Source organism: Phymastichus coffea, unplaced genomic scaffold (genome assembly GCF_024137745.1).
Source record: "Phymastichus coffea isolate CEN01 unplaced genomic scaffold, Cenicafe_Pcof_1.1 PCOF00155, whole genome shotgun sequence".
Taxonomy (NCBI): Eukaryota; Metazoa; Arthropoda; class Insecta; order Hymenoptera; family Eulophidae; genus Phymastichus; species Phymastichus coffea.
Window position 1 is genome coordinate 296,556 of NW_026706966.1, and position 25,053 is coordinate 321,608.

Genomic DNA, 25,053 nt, shown 5'->3' on the forward strand with positions numbered 1-25,053 from the left:
ATACACTTAAAAAAAATATTTTTGAATATTGAATATTAACAAATGTCAAAACTATTTACATTCAAGTATCATTCTAATTGTTTATAAATCAATCGTACATCAATGCACTTTGGTATATTTTAATTTCAATCAATTAAATTACTTAGCTTAATCCCCAGGTGTGAATTTTGTTCTAACTGGTGTTATATTATTTTTGAGTTCACGTGAATAAGGCTTCCGTAGCATATCGGCAACATGACCCATTTGTATTGTGCAGTCGGGATGCAGATTTGGCGGTAGCAGTGTACATTCTCTCTCAAAAATCAAAGCCAAACCTTCTAGTAATTCAATGAAACCTAAAGATAGAGCTGCGCGTCGCAATCTGTTCAGTTCCTTGAGATGTTATTAATGATAAAATGACATTAAACTATTTTATAAAATCAAATACACTCTATTAATATATAAAAAATATACCTTGTAGAAGTTTTGCGTTTTTTCCGGAAGCTTTCTTGCGTGCCTAAGAATTTTCTGAATATCCGATTGCAAGCCAACCTGTCGAATCCATGACGGCGCATTCTGTGAGTAGCTTCTTTTTTCTGCTGGTCTCACGGGAAAATTAGAGACCTCACTGTTTTTACTTGACGACTCAAACGGACCTAAATTGCGAAAATTACCAAGCCATGGAACTACGTCTGTGCCAGGCTCTAAAACGGTCAACATTAGGTTCGATTTCTTTTTTGTATCTGCCCAGGAATAAATAAAACCGTACCAATCAGTACTTAATGTGCATAGTGCTGCCATATTTTCAACCTAATTTAAATGTTTTTATGTAAGGTAAAAGAAATTAATTAAAACAATAAAAAATTTTCAATATATAATAAATAATATTAGCACCTTCAAAGCACCATGCAATAGAACACAAAAAGATGGCAATTTCCCTTCATCTGTAATATCTTCTATGTCTGAATCTTCTTCTAAAGAAACACCTTGCATACTGGATGTTTTCTCAGTCAACAAAGGTAAAACCAAATGTCGTGATATAGAGGTTGGACTTCCTACATCTGCTACTGATATAAAACCACAAATTTCAATAGTTTTTGAGATTGTTAAACCAGGCATAAATTCAAAATCTGTTTTTCGACTATGAGGCTGAAATGAAAAATACATTTTTATGATATATAATTTTTTGCTGAAACTCTGAACTTACAGTTGGTGGTGGTGACAATGACACTCTAGATCCAAGGTGCCCACACTTTAGATAGCCTTGGAATGATATATAATTTGTTTCGGCTAGTTTTTTAAAGCAATTTGTAACTGAAGATTTTGAAAGTTGTCCTTCAGGAACCAAAAGTATGCTATCATTTCCAGCTAGATCAACTAGCTTTTGGTAAAGTGGTAATGAGTTGATAAAATTTGGATCTTTGAAAAAAAAAATTTAATATTTTAATATATAATTTATATAATTTGACACAATTCTGTCTCTACCTGATGCATTTGCTAAACAAACAAGTGTCAACTTTCCAGGATAGGTAAATGGCAATGGGAATGGATTTTCTCTAGGGAAATTCAAAGAATTCAATGAATCACCCAAAGACATAGGTCCAACTCCAGGATTGCCATCAGTAATTAAAATTACTTGGCATGCTGTTGAGTTACCCCACTCAGAAATTAAAATATTGTTTATGCTGTATAAGGCAGTTTCTATGCAAGTTTTATCACATTCATCAATGCACTGCAATTTGTTTCTTATTAACTCATAGTCTCGAGTGAAAGGACAAACAACTTCATACAGTGATGAAAATAGTACCTGAAATTTATTCAAAAATTTTGCTTGAAATATCAGCATATGAAACAAAATAAATCTGAATGTCACAATCTTACTAGAGAAACAAATTCAAGTTTTGAGTGGGTTTGTAAATAACTGAGAATATTATTTATTCCAAGAACAGCTAGATGATGTGTTGTTAATTGTTCACTGTGTAAACCTTCTCCCACTGTTCCACCAGCAACTGTTTTACGCATAGACAACGAAACGTCCAAAGCTATTACAGTTGGCATGTTTACTTTGTTTTTCCTTTAATTATGTCGAAAAAATAAAGTTCAATACTATAACGCTATATTAACATTGTTGATAGTAAGGTTATAGAATACACTGTGCGATCGTTACTATATTGTAGCGATTTCGGAATACGTGAACTTAGATTGCTTGAATTCAAGATTACATAAGGTTTTTTAATTTTTGAGCATAATCAAGTTTTAAAAAATATATATTTTCATAACTAAACAAAGTACACTAAACATTATTTGCAATTTAACACAAAGTACACAAACTGACTAACTGAACTATACTTACAACCACGCTACATATATAGTGACGTGATCGCTGTATAATCGCTGCCCATGCTGATTAAATTTGTAGGTTATATTTTCTCATTTATATTTTCGATGAGGTCCGTACAATTTACAAATTTAACTAATTAACAAACAACATTGTAATACAAGTACAAGTTGTATTTGTTAAAAGATTATAACATCAAGAATCATCATGTTAAGATCAGTATATTTGTTACGATGTACTGCTTGTGTAAATACTTATCGTAAGTTCATCAAAACATTGTGCACTGAATCTTTTCAGAGTCGAACGTTGAAATATTTTAAATCTACATCAGAACTACAAAAACCTTTGCAATACACATCTGAATTATCAGATGAATGTTTTGATAGTTTATTCCCAAGAGCACAGAAAACGTTGGAAACTGTTTACAGTGATTTCAAAAAAGTGCAAAATACTAACGATGAAGTGCTACGAAATGCAATTTTGGATGATATTGACAGCAAATGTTTTTCCATTGTACATGTGCTAAAACCATATCAGATATTTGATTTATTGTATAACTTTCATCAGGTGTATTCTAATCGAATACAGATAACTTATTTTTATGAGAAAGCTATATCTAATTTAGTTGAAGCTGTAGAGAATAGAACATTAAATGATAAGGAAATAATACAGCTTTTATTTTACATGTCATTTAATAAAGAAATGGCACAATGTTACATTGGCGATATAAGACCTCATTTAACAGATATTAAAAAACTCTCTTTATTTGAAAAATGTGTGGTTGCAGATTGTTTTATTAAAGTTAATGTGAAATTTACACCCTCTGAATCTGAGGAATTTGAAAAAATTATAGAAGACCAATTTGAAGCACTAAAAAAAGAACCACATTTGTTAATTATAGCATGTAAAGCATTAACATTGATAAGTACAAAAGAAGTATTGACTTTCAAAAAACTAACTAACGCAATAGTTTATGCAGAGGAACCATGGAATTTTAAAATTTTAGTTAATATGTTGAGTTTATATTCAAGAGCTTTATTATTTGAACCAAGAGTAATTGATATACTAGTCAAAGAAGGAATTGAAGCACTCAAAGAAGATTTGAAATGTAACACTTTCCAGTTGGAGTTATATGATATTAGTAAATTTATAAGAAGTTTAAGTATTTTGAGTTTAACTTTGAGCTCAAAGGACAAAATAGTTTTTAAGACTATTGTAGAGAAAAGGTATGAAGAGTACAAAAAAATAAAAAATTTAAGCTTATTTGTTGGTGATCTCCTATGTTTACATGTACTGCAGTGCTGGAGTAAGAAAGTAAGATGGCATGTAAATTATTTTTTTACAGCTAGTTTAAGGAAATTTAAATTCTACTGATTTTTTACAGGTATTACTCAATAGTTTCCGAGACTATGTTTTTGAACCAATCTATCACAACAGATATCTCTGGAAAATTGAGACAAGATTGAAACTCCTTATAACACAAATAAATCTTGAAATGAAAATAAAAACTCCAAAGTCACTTAATAGACCAATAGTAACTAAAGTTACACCTTCTATGAATGTAATTGAACTTGAAGAAATTTGTAAGCAACTTATTAATGACAAAATAGTCGATTCTGTCAACATAGAATGTCCAATAGAAGCATTATTCATACCAGGAGTTACTTTAAGAATTAAGGATATGTAAGTTATTTTATAAGATGGTTTTTAAGTATAATTTTTTGATGATTCTAAATATATTTTTAATTTTTGCTATCTAGGGTATACCATGTTGATATATTGGATAACGTATCGTGTCTAAAGAATACAAATGTTCCTCATGGTTATATGAACTTAAAATTACGTCTTTTACATCGTTTGCAGATACGGTATATCCTTGTAAGTAGTTGCTTAATGATGTTATGCTAAAATTTTTTTTCTCAATTTGATAACTATTTGTGATTTTTTAGATACAAGAAAATTTATTGAAAAAGCCACAAAAAGTTTTGCAGACTATTACAGATAAAATAAATTATAGCCAAGCCCCGACATTTCGTCACGTATGGTAGGAAGATGTAAATCTAACTTCGTATAAGTTGCAAGAAAAAGGAAATGGGATTCATGATCATCATATTGATTAAAAATGTTTCATAATGTATAGAAATCTAATGCTTCGATTACCATGCCTGATTCGCATTTAATAAAATGTGTATAAATTGTAAATTAACACGTTATTGAAAGTATTTATTTGTTTGCATGTTTATATTTTATATAAGTAAGTGCAAAAATAAATTTTAAATAAATTATATGTATTTTTTATGGAAACTAAATTTATTTCTTTATAAAACTAATTTTCTTTGATTTAAAATTCTATTTTTAACACTACAGGTCACAACCATTTCCCCGTTTTTCTTCGTCGTTTTATGTGTGTGTATTCATATACTATATATATATATATATATATACACATATATATAATCTGTGAAAAAACTGGAGGTTATGTTGAGCATAGATTCGTCTAACAATATGCAAACTTAGCATACGTGTTTTTTAAAAATAAAACATTTTGATTATTAAAATTAAACTCATCGACATGTAATTTAATTATATGTTTTTAAATAAAACTGATTCTACCAAAATTCATGCAAGAGTATGACAGTATGACGAGAAAAATCATAAGCATGTTGAAAATTATTCAATTATTATTTATCAAGAACACATTCATTAGTAAACCTTTAACATGCCATTATTCAATTAGATTTGGATACAAACCATCACTACAATATAAAATTCTTAATTATTTCCAAAATATAGATGATGCTAGAAAGGTATCAGAGCAGTGTGCAGTGTCTGCTCAACTCCAGAAAGAAATCAATAAAAATAATTTCAGTCAAGAAAAATTTCAATTTATTCACCAACAAATAAATTATTTATCTAATGGATGTAAAATAAGGCAAGAAATCGTTAATGAAATTGATCACAAGTGTCTCAAGTTAATTGATTCATTGACATATTCAGAAATTTTTATGTTACTCAGTTTATTGCTGAAAATTTTTACTTACAATACATTGACAAAAACTCAGTTTTATGAAACTTCCATGGATATATTATTTCAATTGTTAGAATGTGAATTATTAAGTCATCAAGAAATAATACAGCTTTTATTTTTCATTTCATTAAAAAAAGATAAAGCTAAAAGTTATATAGAGTATTTAAAACTCTTTCTGCCAGACATCAAATACATGGATTTAATTGAAAAATGTATAACTGCTGAGGCATTTTACAAATCGTCTGTAAAACTTAATCAAAGCCAATGTCGAGTACTAGAAGATCTTTTAAGTGAAAAATCACAAGAATTGATATCTAACAGCATTTTACTTGTTCCTCTCTGCAAAGTTATTCGCCTCAGCAAACCAACTAGTCAGTTAAATTTAACAAACTTAAGTAATGTTATTCTTAGTCAGATAAAACCATTCAATATCACAACAACTGTTCACATTCTGAGTTTATATGCTGAAGCTCTTTTAAATGAACCTGTTGTAACAGCTCGTTTAATTAGAGACTGTATGCAAACCATTGCACAGAATAGAAGGAATTTGAGACTGAAAGATTTAGACAGATTTTTATGGAGCATTAGTCATTTAGGTTTCTCTATAGAACGAGATGAAAAATTAATGTTATTAAAAGTTATAGAGAAACGATTAGAGGAATTAAAAAATAAAGAAAACGTAGGACTTTTGGTGAACAGTTTGTTAAGTTTACATATACTTGAATGCTGGAGCCCTAAGGTAATTTAAAATCTCAAATAATTTTATGAATTTTAATGTATTTGAGTTATAGCAATGATTTTGAATTCATTAGATTCTAGAAAATTGTTTTACAGAAAGTGTTTTTGAACCAATTTTTTATGATAAATTCCATTGGAAAATTAGATCCCGTTTACATTTGCTTATACAGCAAATAAGTATAGAAATGGACTTGGATATTCCAGTGATTTTAAAGAAACAAATACAGGTTACCTATACAGTGCCTGAAGAAGTAAATTTTGTGGCAAAAATTTTAAACATTTTAATTGAAAAGAATATTGTTGAAGGTATATTAATACATTGCCCAGTAAAAGGTTTACAAATACCAGGAATATCCTTGGTAACTGAAACATGGTACATTCATTATGGTTTCTCTGCTTTTATATTTTTACTCACTGTGAACATCATAATAAATTTATCTTTTAGCTTATATCATATTGATTTATTAAATAACTCCACATGTCTACGTAATACTTCAATTCCTCATGGTTTAATGCAACTGAAATTAAGACTACTTACTTATTTGAAATTTCATCATATTTTGGTACTTATTAGTTACTGATGTTTAATTTATAATATGAAAAACCAGCTATATAATTCATTTTTTTCACAGATTCCAGGCGATCTAGTAACTACAAATTCTGATAAAATTCTATCTATTGTTCAGGAGCAAGTTTATGAAAATAAAATTTAAACCTTCAAACAATAGTTTGAAAAGTGATTGTTAATAAAAACTACAAATGTATATACATGTCAAGAGGATAAGTGATTATAAAAAACGTGTGTGACTGTTAACTCATGGATATGATGGCAAAGTAATGTATTAAACTAGATTTTACAACATTTTATAAAAGTTTTTTATGAAAATTAATTTGCCCTACTTATATATGATAAAAGAAATTTCTATAACTTACAGTGCACATAAATAACATTTATAATACTTTTTATATACATTCAGTAAAATCAAGATTAAATTTAAACATATAATGATCCATCTGCTGGACCTAAATACCTCATGGATATTAACATCACATCAATTAGAGTCCACACTCCAAGTCCACCAAAACTAAACAGTTTACCAATACCTTCTTGCCAATGGCCTAAATAAAACCTTTAGTAACAAATGAATTTTTATGTTTGACAATGTTTATATAGCAATAATTAACGATGATACTATATTTGAAAAGTGATTGACGTTTTTTACCTGTCAGCACCAAAGCCTCCAAGTGTGATGCTCAAAATTAGAGCAGTGGACCACCTATAACCACCAGTCCAGTTACATCGTAAATTTTTTAAAAATCTTCTCTTTCCTAAACACAGAATATCACTTTTTACAGTGCAGTTTGTTCTGAAACATTTATATTGCATTTAGTAGAATTTTATACAATAGTACCAAATTGAATATATTTTTCAATATCAACCTATAGTATTGCTGAGGTGAAGCCACAGAACTACAAGAATTCTTTTGGAGACAATCATGTTCCCAGTGGTCAGTTTGGTAGCAATAACGACAAATGTAAGGTTTAGCAAAATTAGTGTCACCCTGTAAATTTATTTATATAGCTTAGAGTTGGAAGTATTCAACAATAAAAATAACTTTTATAATTAACTAAATATACTTATAAATATAAAAGAAGCATTAAACAATTCTTACCACACAATCAATTTGTTTCAATACAGTACAATTTGCTTGGTAAGTAACTCCATAATTACATTTATGATTTAATGTGCATAATAAGCATTCAGCACTCAACTTAGAACAAAAATTCCCTGCAGGACAAATATTTGATAAGTCTTCCTAAAAATTGTAAAATAATAAATCAGACTATATTGCAGGATAAATAAGCAATAATAGTAAGCAGTATTTTCACCTTTTTAGTTGTATAAGCAGGAGTTGAGTTATTATTTGAAGCATAATTGGATATAGTGTCTGAAAGTTAAAAGTGAAATCCAAATAAAACGCTAAACAATTAGAATTTTATTATAATACGTGATAAAAATTCGATTAGCAAAAGAGTTTGTTTCTTTAAAATCTTACTATTGTTTTGAATAATAATATATATCGAAAAAATAAATGAATGTTTTGGAATTGTAGAGGTTATGCTTAGCTTACCACCATAGTCCATATGAGCTTCTCTGACAGACGTAGAAAGAATAGCTATAATTAAGTAAACTACATTTTTTGTATTGATTCTCACTACATTCATGCCGACAAAAGCCCTGTTTTACATATGAATAGGGAAGAAATAAACCAAAGTTAATAAACATGTAGCGAGGAGATGAAGCAGCCTCATGATCAAAATATAATCCCATGTCAGGTTGGATTTTTCAGCTAAAGTATACGTGTGTGTGTATATATATATATATATATATATATATATATATATATGGTTTCAAGATTTGAATTGAAAAATCAAAATACAGGTTATAATTATTTTTCAAAAATCAATTGTATTAAATGATTATATTTATAATTTACCATAAAATTGTAATTTCTAACACAATCATTCAAAAATATGTATAAATATTTTCAGTAAAATAAAAAGATTAATTCGTATATCTTAATTCTAAAATTAATAGTCTATCCTTAACTTAAAAATAAACTACATATCACTTTCTGCCAATTGTTTGTCTATATCTAAAAGTTGCTTTTCAAGAACTTCAATATTCTCTATTTCAGTTTCTTGAATTTTTCTTCGTTTAGTGTTCAAATACATTTTACGTTCATTGAGCTTTTTCATTCTTTTGTGTCTTATAAGATTGTCATTTTCAAGATGTTTTACAACACTTTTGAATTTCTGAATACTGATTTCATTTTCATCTATCTCAAGATGAAGACTATATTTTTCTTTCTCAATATCTTTAAGAATAGTTTCAATCTGTTCAATATTTAACTTTTTTTTTGGTTTGGTTTGACTGACAAGCATTTTTCCATCACAATCACTTTTCAATTGGGTTAAAAACTTTTTCAATTTTATATCCAAACAATGTAATGATGTTTCAGAGCGTTTGAACACAGAAACTTGCCATCTGTACCAAGCCTACAATCATAAAAAATACAGTGAAATTTAAAAAATCTGTATTCTATAGTTTACGTGATTTATTACTTACAGCTTTCCAATTTTCCTGTGTTTTTTCAGGTTTGAGGATATTCAACTTTTCTGTCAAATCTTCCCACAAATTTCTCTGCAAAGAGAAAAATAAAAAAATTAATTTATTCTGAACATTTATCTTGTTAATTATTGTTTTACTTAGTACAGAAATTTATACTAACTTCATTTTCTACCGTACTACTGTGTGTCACCATTTCAGGATTTTCTTGAATAAATTCTAACATTAATTCCTTCTGTTCTGATGTTGCTTTAGATGTTCTAGAACAAAAAAGAATGTTTTATTCTACGGAAAATGAATATTCTTAAATGACAGATACAGAAAAAAATTTAATTAAAAATGAAAACTAAAATCGAAAATATACTTTCAGAGAAAAAAAAAATTGAAATCCTAATTACTTCTGTTTACTAATCATTACTTCCACTGGAATTTCTGGCAGACCGTCTTGTAATGCGTTGTTCACATCTTGGGCGCACGTGTTCGTTAGTGATGTATTTTCTTCGTAACTTGTCGGGTCCATGCTTTTGAGGAATTCAGATAACTTCGAGTGCGACCTGAGACGGCTTGCTGTGATTGGATGTCACGCTGCACTGCCAGAATGAGACTGATTCATATGCACACATGGGCATTTGTTTTTCTTCGTATCAGCGCTAATATGTCCTAACGCCGATCAAGGACTCATACTCAATGGTATGTTTCTGGGTTGAGCGTAAGGAAAAGATTGGCTTTGTTTATTTTATATTAAATTTCATTTTGTTAATTTTATGGATGTCGACTTCATACTTTTTTTTAAATTTATTCGTTTAATTGAATTTCTATTACTTAATTTATATAATTTTTTAACATAAAAATAATAAATTATACAAGTCTGCCAATTAATAAAATGCTTATCGGCGAAGTACACATTTTAAAAGATCAAACATATTTGATCTTTGTGTTAATTTCACTTGTACGAAGGTTCTCTAGAAATAAAAGAACAACGGGATACATACATTTCAGTCGTTTATTTTTTTTTTCGTATTTTCCAAATGTAATAGTATACAGAACTGATAATAAAAAGTAAAATACAAATAACATGCCGACAAAACAATATATCTGAATTGTGATTTATATATATCAAAATTATAAATGTTTATAAATGTGCAATTCAATCGGCGATTTTACAAAAATGGACGGAGTGACCAAATCATAATATAGTTGTACCGCCTGTGGCTGGAATTGTTTTATTAAGTATACATGCGCGCAGAATGCGTGCTATTTAATTTTCTTAAGTTGAAAATTTCAATGCATATATATATATATCATTAAATATATAAATGCGTTACGCCAATTGAAGTACTTACTTAAGTATAAACATTGCTTACGCTTTTTTGTAACGATGCTCAATCGAAAAATTATCAAATCATGTCTGTAATCGAATTTTTTTCGGTGTTATTTGTGCAATATAACAGTTGAAGTACAAACACACTTAAACATGAAAGGAATTATATTAGGAGTATAAATGCAACGAATATGATATTCTCGCAGAAAGCCAATAGCTAATTTTCAAGTAATTTGGCAACAAACTTGATTCCAATTTATTAATCTACACACTCTAAGTAAACGATCTGTACGAAAATACATATGTTTTGGCAAATTCGTATTGTCGCACGAGCGTTTTGCTCGTACGTGTAAGTAATTTGAATTTAGGAACTCCGAATTGGAAGAACTACTGTTTTTTTTTCAAGATTACAATAATTATTACTCATCGTTATAAGCCAATTATAAATTTTTAGAATCTGCACTTTCGTGGACAGTTCCAAATAATACATAGAATACAATGAGATGATTGTAAATGGTAAAAATTGTAAAATAAAAATACATTCTTATTACAAGCTATATAAACTAAACGTGAATAATTGTGATGCGTATTGAAACGCAAGTAAGATTCTCGTTTTCATATACAACCATCAAATAAATTGTACTTGTCTCGACATAACCTTCCTAACCTTCATTGCACATTTGTTTATTTATTGCTCAGTCACGTTATACTTATATCATGATTGCGAGCACCGTGATTATTATTTTTTTGACTTTGACTCTTTCTGTTAACTCTTTTGAAGATGGAGTTGGGCTCTAACAGGGAATTCTATACTTGAATGTTAATATATAGTATTCATATTAAGTTAATTTTTAAATACTTTTCATCATGAAATATGATAAATGCAAAAGCTATATTATTTTATATACTTCTTATACTGATATTAGGCAATCGATATATTGTATATTAATTTTTTAGCAATAATACGAGAGAATACCACTTGATTAGTGTAATAATATTATGTTGCAAAAATTCGTTGCGATCATATTTTTTTACGTTATACACACGACAAAAACATTTCCCTGATTGTCGCAGCTCAACTTTATAAGTGTGCAATTAACCCCTCTCGATCATACTACAGCATTATTGTATATCAGCTCTCTGCCATATTATAATGTGACTTTAACTCGCGAACTTGACTAAAATGTAAAACTTTCTATTTATGTTCTTGGTATTTAGCGGTGTATGTATGTTTCTAAGATACGCTAAAAGTCGAGCCAACGTCGTCGATCAGTGTGATGAGTGAGATATATTCTCTCCTCGCGACTCAAAGAATAAATATTTGAAACTATATTCTTAATGCTTTATTCCTTTTCCATCCTATCATTCCGCAAACCTACATCTCACGGTCTAAAAATATATTCTCTACAATCGGTTTTTCTTTTTCTCTCGCCTTGTTGTTTTTATATATCGGAATTGTAAAATCGTGTCTGTTTGATCGCAGCTTAAGATACTTGAGATCTACATGTATTTTTATGTATAATTGAAAATACGTGGATAATATAGATTACGATCGTTCTCTGCACACTAAAGAGACTTCATAAATCTTGATGTTGCATCGTCGCCTTATTATTTTACGTAAAAAAGAAATAAAATATCAATAAAAATGAATCGAGTAGTGTCGCTTTTGTTTCTGAAGTAACGGCGGTTTCGCGCTTATTTTGTTACTTTTATTCTATCTGTTATACGTTGCATAAGCTAGTGTTGTTTTTTGCAGATCATGAAAAAGTCAATTAGTTAAAAGTTTTAGATATATTTTTCTATTTACAGGCATACTTATTGAAGGCTCAAGTTGTTTCTTCAGCTATTCTTAAAATAAAAGTTCCCAAAATACAAATTATGATAAAAAATCACGTGGTGTATAACTAAATGAATTTTTTTATCAGTACATTATTAAAAAATCAAACCAAGGATGGGTTATCTACTACTTAAATTTCAAATTAGTAATAATTTTGGAAAGCTTGTAATTGCAATTTACCAAGCAAAAATTACGAATATTTGAAACCTCTGAGTATGTTTACTGAAGCATATATATAAAATAATGAAAACTAACACAAACCTAATCAAATTTAAGAATTTCTATATACATAAAGGAATTAATAAGAAGAGGCTATTACAATTTATATGCATACAAAATTAAGTGCATGTATATGTATGTACATAAAACATATGTTGATCAAATCATTCAAATAACGTAAATTGGAATGATCATAACATCAATATATTTGACGTTAAATATTTTTAAATCATAAAACTTTGATAAACTATCTAAAATATCATTTGTAACTATATGATGAATAAAAATATAATTATACAAAAAATTACACTTGTTTCACTTGTTACCAATGATAGCAAGTAACAAAAGTGGCATAATAATGTTTACATAGGCAAAGTATGTAGACTTTTATGCTCTTCTATAAAAAAGTTATCAAGACTGAAAAAAGTTTGTGTAAAAATGCAATACAAAAACTCAAGTTAAAACAAGTACGACATCCACTTACTTTGACATTCCTTAGCTTTCAAAGCGTACAAACCCATCCTTGATTTTTGACTATCTGCTTATACGCATCAGTGAAGAAAAAAATGAAAAAAAAGTATCGACCTTGCGAAATCTATTCACTCCAGGCCTAATTGCTGCAGTGATTCTTACTCAGCCTGGTATTTGACTGGTGATGGTACTGGGACCCGTATTCTCATCCATCAAGGTGTGAGTCTCTTCCTCCTGATCAGACATTGGAATTGCAGTAGACACTTCAAGACTACTTGCTTGCTTCGACTTTAGCTGGCTTGGTAGTTCTGTTAGTACTGGCCCGTACTGCGAAGTGGAACCCACCAGCAAGTCAGTCGATGGATTCAAACCGCCCAACATCTTTATAATATTCAATAGCAACGCGCGTTATAACACAAGGTTAAAATAAAAGGGGGTGGGATGCAAGAGTAGCAATAAAACAAAAATTTTGAAGCTAATCAAAGCAAATACTTTTCTAACTACTCAAAAGCTCTAAATTACTTTTTAAATTGTAACTACATTTCTTCAACTTTATTATCATGCCTTAACAATTTGGAAAACTTTTAAACAGCTTTGAAGTGCATTAGACTTTCACTACTTGAAAGTAATTTAGAGTAATTCATAGAGAAGATTTCAAAAAACATCTAACTACACATACCTGACCACTGTTACTTGTCATTCCACCTCTGGGAGACTTTCCATTACGGAAGAATCGCAAATAGCCCCAGATAAGGCACAAAAGTATTCCAATCAACATCACAGCAGCTCCTCCAGCTATCGAAGCTCTTGAATCATTAGAATGTTCCTTGACTTCTGTTGTAGAGTCTCTTGGAGTAGTAATTGTAGTATCAGCCTGTACATGAAAAGCAGTTGTAGATTGACATGTTTTTGTAAAATAGTAGAAAATAAAAAATAGAATGTAATATTTTCTTTTCTGAATTTAAAATTACCCTCTTTGGAGTCTCTGTTTCTTCGTCATTGGTTAGATTAATGATCATTGTTGTAAATCCAGCAAGAATTGCTGCAATTCCAACGGTCATTAATACCCATTCAAACCAGTTTCTAGTACTGAACTTGTGCCTGGACATGATTCTAGAAAAACTTCGTCTGATACCAAGCCCACCATCTCGATTATCATAGGAATAGCCTACTGTAGTTGGCTGATACACTGCTCCACTTTCAGGCATTTTGATTTATTTATTCTGAAACATGATTACTAATTAATGATTAGAAAAAAATTTATTTTAATTTATAAACTATATTACAAAACTGCCATTCACTATATATTCTAGAAACTCAGGTTGCTTATCAGGCACAGAAATATACTTTGATCAAACCAACTCTACACTCTGAAAGTGACCTTAGCAATGAGTCATATCCTTGCAGTTATTGCCAGCTAATTAACTGATGATATCAATTCAGAGGACATATTCCATATTTAGCAAGTTGAATTCATTGCAAGTACTAAACGATTACACGAGAAGTCTGGCAATGGCAAAACCATCACAGGCAATTTAACACCTTTCTTGAGATAAAAAGACAAATAGAACTTATCGAACGTAAAACTAATACAAATATCCCTAACCCTAGTCTTTATCTATACCTATTCATATCTACAAATTACACCTTCATAGAAAACCCATCGAGGCTCTCATTGCGATGTATACCCACTCCGATATGTGATGAGATACACAGTTATGAGTATTATCGATACCAAAAAAAAATAAATCTAAGATATTTCGAAAGAATTATGCATAAACAAAACAGGATTCAGTGAGACGAACAAAAATAAAAAAGAGATCTAGGTGTAATTTGCATATCGCGCGAAAGGTTATAATCGCGAATCGAGAGAGCTAACAATCCCATAACAAAAATCCAACATACACAGCAACTCACACAAGAGAGAAACAAATAAGTAGGCGATTCCAATGAAATTGTAAACAATCACGTATGTATGTATTTAGGTTGTTAATGGGCCGAAGTTCCTCCTCATGATAATGAAATACTGTAAAGATTTTCGTGCGCGAGCGTAATTTAGGATACAAACACAAACGCTCCGGACACAGAGAGCGAAGCGATGCGATTGTGTGTGTATCTGCCTTGCTCGCGCTTACACGAGACTCGCTCCATCCTTGTCAGTCTCGTTTGCGCGCGTCTCGTTCTATTTGTCTTTGTCGGTCAGGTGCACGGTGTGCGCGTGCGGGACGACATTATATATCTATATGTAGTTGTGCGATGGTATAGAACTTATATTGTCATTCTATTGAAGTGCATCAAAAAGCTTTCTGACGTCATTACCCGTTGTTACCATCGCGGCCAATATAATTACGCGCGCGACTATTTTTCATAAACAATTCTGCGCGTGATTACACAGAAATAATTTTTCACGGATAATTATAGGAAATTATGTTTTCATCTTCTTTTTTAAGTTGAGTAAGCGATAGCACTTGCGTGCAGTCATCCTCTTTGCGCTGTGTACTTGAACTAATAAAAGCCACGCTGTATGCGGTGCGACACGTGGGTAATCTGCAGGCAATCGCTGAAGTAGAAATTTCGAATCGAACGGCTTTAAACTTTCGCAGTTGTTCGATGGGTTTGGAATCGAAAGGTTGAACCGAAGCTCCTTTTGCATCTTCGTTGAATTTCGCATGCTACGCGAAATAGAAATTTTTTAGGAAAATCTATCGTGCAAGGAAAGTGAATAGCAATTCTAAAGTTGGGGAAAAGATACCGTTATGATTGCTCAGTTAAGCATCGGGTTTCCGTCTGTAACTAAGTCACGCACAATGCCAATTAAGTTGAGCGTGTGTATCTGCCGTGAGACTCCCGAACACGATTGCCGACAGAGCTTATCGAAGTCCAATGAAATTTCAGATAAGAAAAGTAGTTAAATACTCGTATACACGCACATCAGAATGTTTGAAGCTTTGAACAGGCCTCAGATTCGGAAACTTTACAAAAGCTTCGGAAGATCGAAGTCTCATCACGCAATTGATACTGTGTATATATATATATATGTTGCATCGGCACACGCGAAGGTCCTTCTGCTGCGCGACGATGACGCGGATACTCGCGCTTTTCGAGTAATTCGAGCCTCTCGATCTATAAACGTGTTTTCGTAGTGCTCGGATATCATCGTCATATATCTATGTGCATTAGTCGAGGGTGCACGAGCAAACGACGCATGCGGATTTGTTTGCGTCTCGGAAAAATGATCCGATTAAATCGGGCGAGCGAAGCATGGTTTTTAACGAGGTCGTCCTGAAAGGAAAGATTTCGAAAGGCTAAGAGCGTGCGGCAACTGAACGATGCGCGTTCTCAAATAGGTCTACTAGCTTTATTGATCAGCCGCTCGGAAGGATAATATTGCTGGAAGGTTCATAAATCGAACGCTTCTCGTCGTCCTAATTTAGCTTGCCGCCCGTGTTTCATTTGATTTATCGAATGCCTGCGATACCACATAAGCGTCGACAGAACTCGCAATGGCGAAAACAAACTTGAAGCAACGTTCTGGAAGAGGAAGAAAACGCTGAAGTCGTCGGTGTGCATAAAGCAACGCGCCGTTCACCGAAAAGAAAGGAAAAAACGGCTGGGTTGCGCAACGGCTATAAATTAGTGTCCGCGGGATCCGCAAAGTCGGTGATGAATGCGCGGGCGGCGAATCCCTGTCGCATATGCAAATTTGACTTTGCAGCTTTTCTTTTTTCATTCCTCGATCGATATGCTCATGCGCTCGACGGAAGTGAGCTCCGTCTTTCTGCCGTCCAGTTAATTTAGATTGACGCGAGTTTCACGCAGTCGAGCAGAAGTGCGGTGCGTTCCAAAGCTCAATTTCCCGTCAAAATAAACGTTGCGAATGTTTTCGATCACGGTGAAGCTGTTCCGAGACGTATCGTTATATAGCTAATTTTTTTTCTCGTTCTCGTTATTTACTAACGATCGTTAGGCCCAGGCTTACGAAAAACGACCGAACCTCGGCTGAGAATAACTTATTCCTCGCGGTTCTTAGAAATTTCATTCGAAATTTTGCGAGTGAGCATTGTATAATTAGGATCAATTAAACGTTAATTTTAACAGCACGAGGAAAAAACGTTCGAATATTTACGGAAATATTGCATACGAGAAAAGCAAAGCGAAGCGCCTCAATTTTTAACGGTAATTCGTAATTTGGGAACATAAACTTTAGTCCGCTGATTGCCGTCGAACAACGGAAAACTAGCATCTCGTCGACGAGCGCGAAATTGTTTTATGTCAGAAGACAAAACGTGATTACGCGACGTTCGAAAAAAACAAAAAAAATAAAGAAAAAGCGGCACCTCGTAAAGACAAGATAACTTGATATATTATGGAGTTGCACAAGGCAAAGCGCGTCGGAGCATCGCGCTCGGTGTAAAAATAACGGAAGCTGACAATAAAGTCGCGCGGTGCGCTACGATTCGAGCAAATATTTGCCTGCATAATTACTCCGGCGCGCATCCTGTTCTGTGCGCCGCGAAAGACAAGGAATATTTAGCGTCACTTCTCGCGCCGATAGCAACGTCGCGCGCCCGTAAATTTCGCTTTTCACTCTTCGCGATGCTTCGCTCGTCGCTTAGCCTCGCGCCACGCGCATATATTCGCGTCTCATTTTCGTCGCGTGTACGCTGCTTCCGAAGGGACCGTCCGCGCGGAGCTGGTCTCCGTGTCGACCGCGACGACCGAACACCGATTTTCACCGATTCGTGCTTTCAGTTCGCATTGTCGCCGGCCTTAATCGCTCGCACGTCCGGAAGTGAAAAAATTACGACGTTGCGCTATGTATCACGAAAGCTGCAAACTCGAAACGTCAATCACTGGAGCCTATTTTGTCCCAGCCGTCCTGCCAATCGCGCCAGCACAATGCGCTCAAAGCGCACCGTATCACCCTGATTATTCAGCCGGTTCTCGTAATCGAGGCCAGTTTTATGCGCAAGGAAACTCCACTGATATAAATAATCCAAGAGAGCTGCATTGGGATACGCGCGTTTGCACAACGCGAGACGTCAGCATGAAATTGATCAAACACGTACCTTTTTTAGTTTTCGCTGCAATAAGACCGCTCGACGGAGGCTGCTGCGTGTTGCTGTTACGAGGGTACGCATAGCGGATCGCTTGTTTGCTTTATCGAGGACACGGAGAACAAACGTAAATTAATTGCTTTGCGGTCGTACGAACGAAATTACTGGCGGGCCGTAGGAGCCCCGTTTGTCGATCACTCGGTCCGCTTTCGCGCAATCTTGCCGAACGAGAAGAAAACCGCGGCGCCGCGCGTCTCGTCGTCTCTCGCGCACCCGCGCGTTATCCACCGTCCGTCGACCGAAACTTTTCCACGTGTACGCCAGCAGCGAGATCTCTCCGCGAAATCTTCGACTCTTTTTTTCTCTCTTATTTCTTCCATTCTCGTCGGTCATCCTCTCCAACACAAACGCGCGCACACGCACACGCACGTACGTACGGGCTCGAGAGTCGGCCGGTTATTATTACGCTGCGAGCGGACTGCGGCGCGGTAATTCGCGTGTGTGCGGCATTGTTATTACGATGGTCGCGCGGCGGCCAGGTAGAGCAGCGGCGAAGGCGGCATTGGCGCAACAGTTCGGCCGCGCGACCCGTCGCGACAACTGCTCTCTCGCTTTGTCACGCGCGAGCGCGCGCGCGTCGCCTCGAGTGCGCACCGGCTCGCAAAGTGCGCGGTAGGATGCGGAGCTCGCCGGGAAGTCGCGCCGCCGACGGCGGCGTCGGTAGCCCCGCCGGCGTGGACTACTGAGCCTCGCGGCGCGCGAGCCAGCTGCCGAGCATGTCGGCGACGTCGAGCGCGGGCAAGGAGGTGCAGACCGACGGCTCGGACCGTTTCGCCAGGAGGCCGTTCCCCAAGCCGTCGTCCAGCGAGGATCTACCCGGCAGGGCGAGCAAGGCCACGCAGATCGATAGCTCCGTGTGGAGGATCGCCGCTTATCAAGCCGTGAGCGATGTTCCTGCTTGCCGAGGCCGCTCGCCGTCGCTTGCCCGGGGTCGGTTCGGCGCAAAGTGTCGCGAACAAGGCAGCCGCGGCAAGTCGCGACGATCCATCAGGGGAGCGATCGGCGCGCGTGACGGGGCTTTTTCTGCCGGCAGCGCTCGCGGCCGACCTCTCTGAGCCAGCTGTCGTACCGCCACAACGCCGACGCCAGCTACGCGGCCACGCAGAGCGAGGGCGTACTGGGCGGCCCGCGGAGCCGCCTCAACACCAGCAACAGCGCCGGGAGCGTCAGCAACAGCGCCGGCAACGGGCGCCACACCGCCGTGGACATGAGCAAGCTGACGGCCGCTTCGCAGCGGTGCCAGTGCCGCTGCGCCTGCGGCAACGGCGCCGCGGTCGGCGGCCAGCAGGCGCCCTACCTCGGCCCCGAGAACCAGGACAACCCCGAGGGACTGTCGTGGAGGCGGCTCCACATGTGCCGCGCCAAGCTCAAGGCTACCGCGACCACGTCCGAGCTGCTCAGCGGCTTCGCCATGGTACGTTCGGCAACGAGTCTCATTTGTCGGCTCGTCGTGGAGGATGCCACGCTCGGCTTTGCCATTGCTGGCATAACCGCGTCCAGTGGGCATTCTTTTCACGCGATTCGCTAACGTCGCTCGTTGCGCGCTGCAAATGTGCGGTTGCGAAATTAATCCGCGATCAATGCCAGACTCTTCGGAGCACGTAAAATATTGGCTTGCTTGGCATGAAAGTGAGTAACCGAGTTGCTTATTAATGAAATTACAGGCAATATAAAAGTAAATAGGTGAGGTAATTACCAGTCTACTGGTAACTAGTTTCGCTGGCAAATGTAGCATGGTTATTTACTTTCATGCCAATCTTATGTTTCGCGTGGTTAAGGACAATTGCGAGTACCCTTGCGACACCTTCGAATTCGATGCACAGACAATGGTATATTTCAATCTATTCCTTCCAACCTTCTCGTATTTTACTTTGCTCATCGCCTTATCATAGATGTACACAAGAGCTACAGCCGACCGTCTGGTGCGCACTGATATCGCCCTGATAATGCGCTATTTTGACGCGTTTATTTGATGTTTCAATGTTTTAATATTTGCCGTGCCACCGTGCTGATAACATACGCTTCTAAATAATTGACACGCGCAAATTGAACGATAAAATACACGAGGTCGCGAGCATCAGTAGTTTCGGCTGCCTCAGAGCCATCTTAAGCCTTCGATTTCCATTTGATTTGCTCGCAGTCGCGATAAAAGTTCGTTATGCAATTTATTTTCTTTTCGTTCGAACGCCACTCGGCATGCGAGCTCAGGCAGAATAGAATCAATCGTGAGAAAAGAGATTTTATCGTGGATATTCAAGAAAAAGAAAAAAAAAGCAGGACGACGAATCACGCGATAATCGGTACACTCGTAAACGTGAATTGTCAACGTAACGTGTAATCGTTAGTTTTCTACGACTGCCAACCACGTGCACATCGCCGCGAAATTTCATTGTCGGGCATCGAGCCGAAAATGCTTTTGCCAGAGCCGGTCTGTCGCGATGAAGACCGTCAAATTGTTGTCGGCTGCGAAAACTAGCGCCAGTCGGATAGGGCAAGCTACTTCGACACGGGCGACGAACTAAAGAAGAAATTACTGAAAATGAGTGGTCGCGCGCGACGATAGAACGGGACAGCACGAGGCACACCTTGCGAAGCGCGACAAGAGGAAAGGAAGCGACAGCGTCGCAAGTATGTTTGCAAAGTGGCGATGACAGGAGGGAAAAAATAAAAGGCGCATCGGCGCTCGCGCGCGCGCGACGTCTCCGTATTATGCAAAAGCTCTTGAATCATCGAGCGCGGTATGTAGGAAGCGTTTTCGAAAAAACCACGTCGCCGGCCGGATTATCCAATCGTTCGGGAGCGACGCGCGAGATCCCTCTGCGCGGACGAATCTTTCTCTGTCATCCGCGCATTTGCGGAATTACGCAAGGCACGAGAGTGCAGCTGCGAGCCGCGGGATTCGATTGGGGAAAGCAGCGGAAGGGAAGCGCGCGTGAGACGCACTCGGATATCGTTGATTTGGAAAATTGATAGGGGAGCACTGTCCGCAGGTGGCGATGGTGGAGCTGCAGATAAACGAGCCGACGGCGGTGCCGGAATGGCTGTTCGTGATGTTCGCCGTGTGCACCACGGTGCTGGTGTCTGTGCACATCTTCGCGCTGATGATCAGCACGTACCTGCTGCCGAACGTGGAGGCGATAAGCAAGCTGCAAGTGTCGCGCCTGGTGAGCGAGTCGCCGCACGAGCGTATGCGCGGCTTCATCGAGCTCGCCTGGGCCTTCTCAACCGTCCTTGGCTTGTTCCTGTTCCTCGTCGAAGTAGCGATCCTGTGCTGGGTGAAGTTCTGGGACTACTCGTTCACCGCCGCGACGGCCAGCACCGTTATCGTCATACCCGTGCTCGTCGTCTTTATCGCATTCGCCGTGCACTTCTACCATTCGCTCGTCGTCTACAAGTGCGAGGCGACCGCTAGCGACATGAAGGAGCTGGAGAATATCAAGAGGAATTTGGATAATCTCGGACAGAGTCACGTGTGACAACCGGCAGCGAGCGCTTAAATTTCGTTCAATTGCTTTCGTTCAATTGCTTGCTTGTACAGCACGCGAGTACCAGATCGATGATCATTCTTGTTGCGAGATTTCGTTGTTGCGCTGTGCGTGCTGCTATTCACGCAAGATGTCGTGCTCGAAACAACGTCTGCTGATTTTACAGATTCGAGCGTCGCATTAATCGTCGAGATGCGTCGAGACGCCAGTTGTGTTTATGTTTAGGAGTTTTGCGTACGCGGATTTTTCGCGGATTTTTCTCTTCTTCGTCGACAGAGCATTTCTTTTCTACTTACCCTCTCGACCAATCCGACATTGTACCTTCGTATTTTTACCCTTATTTGCTTTGTTAAGCGATCAACAACGAACACTTTTCCAAGTGAAAATGCGGGCCAACGTTTTGACAAGTGCCGTCAAACGTCGTTGATGTTAATTATGTCTAGATGAGATTTATAAACATTTCGTATGAGCAGTCATTGTAACAACGATAATGTGATATCTATTATAAATAAAAGACTTTAATCTACTTAAGTAATGGAGCAGCGTTATGTCTGAAAAAAAACATGAAAACGCGTTATCTGACAAAAGAAATAAAAAAACAATGAGTTCAGAATTTGACGTAACTGTATCGAGCAATTTTCCCGTTACATGATTCGACGCAATTTTTAGGATGCTTGCTATCAGCTGCAACTGTAAAGGAGAACAAGAATACCCGTGATCGCAGCTGTTTTGAATTGACGTCCGAAATAAATAATTAAACAATTGTCAGTTCAAACACGTCCTCGTCGCAGCGCAAAGTATTTGCCGCGCGAGTGCGTGCCGTTTATTATTACCTTTTCTTTTTTATTACATATAAAAATGTACAGGGCTGTACACATGCAAGTTCATAATTGCAGCGATACAAGCAAAGTGCTCTTACATTAATTATTATATTAGTTTTCTTTAATAATTAATTGTATCCTCGTTTTCTTTCACTTCTCTAATGCTCTCTCAAGATGCGACGCTTTATCCTCATTATCAAACCTGTTCTCCTCAAGTTTTCCCATTTGTTTTTATCACAGGTCACAGCTGTAATCATACACGATCTTTAAGTAAGTTAGGTTCTCCTCATTTTTATTTTCTTTCAATTTCTTGTCGGTACTTTTTTTTAGTCTACTTGACAAATAACAACTTATATTGGCAAAAATAAAACAGCAGAGTTACAAACGTCGTAGATCTCTGCCGAAGGGAAACTTGATTGAACTGAATGAGTATATTGTGGCAAAAAAAATGCTTGTCGAAGATGCGTGAATAACTCTTATTACTCAAAATTTTTGAGCAATAACTCGGTGACATGTTTGTTTGTACTCAAAATTCATCTAATACTAGCCGTATAATAGCTCTAATGAAGTGTTCTAATGGAAGTCCAAACCTGTGTGTGCTCTTTTTACTAATAAAATTCAATAGCTCATATACCATTTTGTAATTTTCTTAAATCAACAAAGATAATATAATCGACGAAAGTTACTTCGTTTTGTAAAACGAGTTTGGTAATTGTGACAACGTGAATAAGCAATTCGCTATTTTTATTATTAAAATACTATACGTTTTGATGCTTAATTTACAATCAATATTCATGTTAAATGAATCACAAGCCTTAAAGATATAAAAAATTGACACAGTCTTCCAAGCTAAATAAAAAAAAATTTCTCCAGCTCATTGAAGTTTCCCTTGAACACTTTTTCTTCATACAAACGTAAAACGGAAAACATTAGTACTGATCGTTATATCATTACTATAGTATAAAGAATATTACCCCCTAAAATATTTGCTACATATACAAACGTACGATCGTTATGTTTTTCTTTATTTACTTCACGATGAAAACGTATTACATTAGTATGTAAACAAATGACCCACCTCAAATACATCATATATATTCATCGGGTAGAAGATTTGCAGTCGGCTACGGGCGGTTGTTTGTACAAAAGCAACTAGATGTTTTATTTATTTTTCCATTTTTTGTTGTTGTTTTTATCCATTAGGTATTATATTCACGCAATAAACAGACTGTATTTACAACTTATCAGAGTAAATTATTATATATCCCATACGATGAAACGTGCCATGGTCATGCATACAATTATAAAGGATAAGTCTACGTTCAGACGTGTGTGTGTGTGTGTGTGTGTGTGAGTATGTGTGTTTGGAATAAGTGAATAAGTGAGTGCTATACGTGTAGTCAGTTTTACAACAGATTTTCGCGGCGCATCTAACAATAAGTCAATTTGCGATTGTTCAAATAAAATGATTATCTGGCAGTTTTTTCCATTTTTCTCAACGTAAAACATATACTCGTATACATTCTATACGTTAAACGCAATAAGTCTTTCTTCCGCAATGTTTGTGAAATACGAGAGCTACGCACAAGCAATTTCTCATTTGTAGAGCGAAATTGAACTGGTACGAGTACAAATGCTTGTGCTATGGACGGTAAAAATCATAAAGGGGAGGGAAGAGTTTGCATGACCGAAGCATAAGAGAACGAAGAATGTAGGTACATTTTTTATTACTACTGTTCTAATGACGACGGATACAGTAGTGCGATTTTGTTTTCTTATTCACTCCTCTCTTGTTTTCTCTCTTTCGCGAAACCATTAATATTATGTCATTAATTTTGCACGAATCACTTTTTAATTAAACAAACGACCGCAATGATCATCTTGGAGTAACAGTATTTTTTTTAACGGAAATCTTTTGCTTATGGCAAATTTTAAGAAGTACATTTTATTTGAAGATGTAACGCAAACTGTTCAAAAGTTGGCGTTCGTGGAAAACGGAAAATTGAGTAACAACTGTTAATAATATGATCCACTTAGTCATAAAGCAAACATGAATAGCCTTGAAACTTTATCAGAAACAGTTTTTTTTTCTTTCTTTAGAAACGGTGTTAATTATTTAATTTTATAAATGTTCGTACTTCTTTTGTTCTTTTTTTTCATTCATCTATACTCTTATACAACAATCTATATGGTACAGTAATATATAAAATGACATTTGAATCACTTCGAAACAACTACATGCTAATTCTTTTATACAAACGTATAAGGTTTTTTAAAAAACAAAAACGCAACGATTTACGATTAATCGTAATGATGAGCAATAAATCCGATTAAGTGAAAAAATTATCTTTTTTTTTTGTCGAATCAAGCTGTTGGCGTCCCTACAATTGGATATTGCAAATAGCTTCTTTTTTTTAATTTTGAATCAACAGTTTTTTAAATATTAATGGAAAAATTGTTTATTCAAAATTATTGAAAGAAGACAAACTTTTTAATTTATTATTAAAATTGATCAATCAGTCTTACTTTTCAATAAAATACAAAGTCTTAGGAGTAGTTTGTCTATATA

The 25,053-nt window shown here is 35.8% G+C and overlaps 6 protein-coding genes across 9 annotated transcripts; 2 read left to right on the forward strand and 4 right to left on the reverse strand.

Moving 5' to 3' along the window:
* Positions 1–3: 3 nt before the first annotated feature.
* LOC131672638 (integrator complex subunit 14) lies at positions 4–2,441 on the reverse strand. Its single transcript, XM_058950010.1, has 7 exons — positions 2,333–2,441; positions 1,861–2,053; positions 1,465–1,786; positions 1,187–1,398; positions 874–1,128; positions 454–789; positions 4–372 (listed from the first exon to the last, which is right to left on the reverse strand). The coding sequence occupies exons 2-7, from the start codon at positions 2,035–2,037 to the stop codon at positions 148–150; spliced, it is 1,527 nt and encodes a 508-aa protein (XP_058805993.1). The 5' UTR covers positions 2,038–2,053; positions 2,333–2,441; the 3' UTR covers positions 4–147.
* On the forward strand, positions 2,377–6,847 carry LOC131672637 (uncharacterized). The gene is made up of 7 exons (XM_058950009.1): positions 2,377–3,631; positions 3,702–4,000; positions 4,078–4,195; positions 4,267–4,356; positions 4,924–6,084; positions 6,158–6,646; positions 6,716–6,847. The coding sequence occupies exons 1-7, from the start codon at positions 2,525–2,527 to the stop codon at positions 6,794–6,796; spliced, it is 3,345 nt and encodes a 1,114-aa protein (XP_058805992.1). The 5' UTR covers positions 2,377–2,524; the 3' UTR covers positions 6,797–6,847.
* A 60-nt stretch (positions 6,848–6,907) lies between these two features.
* On the reverse strand, positions 6,908–8,425 carry LOC131672639 (TM2 domain-containing protein almondex). Its single transcript, XM_058950012.1, has 6 exons — positions 8,216–8,425; positions 7,974–8,032; positions 7,757–7,900; positions 7,524–7,645; positions 7,307–7,450; positions 6,908–7,213 (listed from the first exon to the last, which is right to left on the reverse strand). The coding sequence occupies exons 1-6, from the start codon at positions 8,307–8,309 to the stop codon at positions 7,078–7,080; spliced, it is 699 nt and encodes a 232-aa protein (XP_058805995.1). The 5' UTR covers positions 8,310–8,425; the 3' UTR covers positions 6,908–7,077.
* Positions 8,426–8,618: 193 nt separating this feature from the next.
* On the reverse strand, positions 8,619–9,811 carry LOC131672627 (uncharacterized). The gene is made up of 4 exons (XM_058949990.1): positions 9,612–9,811; positions 9,377–9,473; positions 9,214–9,288; positions 8,619–9,143 (listed from the first exon to the last, which is right to left on the reverse strand). Exons 1-4 carry the CDS (start codon positions 9,731–9,733, stop codon positions 8,706–8,708), a joined length of 732 nt encoding a protein of 243 aa, XP_058805973.1. The 5' UTR covers positions 9,734–9,811; the 3' UTR covers positions 8,619–8,705.
* Positions 9,812–10,217: 406 nt separating this feature from the next.
* Positions 10,218–18,496, reverse strand: LOC131672646 (uncharacterized). 4 transcript variants are annotated; one of them, XM_058950025.1, is made up of 4 exons: positions 18,131–18,496; positions 14,033–14,284; positions 13,741–13,935; positions 10,218–13,442 (listed from the first exon to the last, which is right to left on the reverse strand). In XM_058950025.1, the coding sequence occupies exons 2-4, from the start codon at positions 14,267–14,269 to the stop codon at positions 13,224–13,226; spliced, it is 651 nt and encodes a 216-aa protein (XP_058806008.1). In that variant the 5' UTR covers positions 14,270–14,284; positions 18,131–18,496; the 3' UTR covers positions 10,218–13,223. The 4 variants fall into 4 exon arrangements, with proteins under 4 accessions (XP_058806008.1, XP_058806009.1, XP_058806007.1 ...); XM_058950026.1 differs by lacking the exon at positions 18,131–18,496 and adding an exon at positions 14,979–15,166 and having other exon boundaries at positions 10,218–13,388; XM_058950024.1 differs by lacking the exon at positions 18,131–18,496 and adding an exon at positions 14,967–15,166.
* A 195-nt stretch (positions 18,497–18,691) lies between these two features.
* Positions 18,692–22,210, forward strand: LOC131672645 (calcium release-activated calcium channel protein 1-like). Its single transcript, XM_058950022.1, has 3 exons — positions 18,692–19,059; positions 19,212–19,592; positions 21,169–22,210. The coding sequence occupies exons 1-3, from the start codon at positions 18,895–18,897 to the stop codon at positions 21,652–21,654; spliced, it is 1,032 nt and encodes a 343-aa protein (XP_058806005.1). The 5' UTR covers positions 18,692–18,894; the 3' UTR covers positions 21,655–22,210.
* The last annotated feature ends 2,843 nt before the right edge of the window (positions 22,211–25,053 follow it).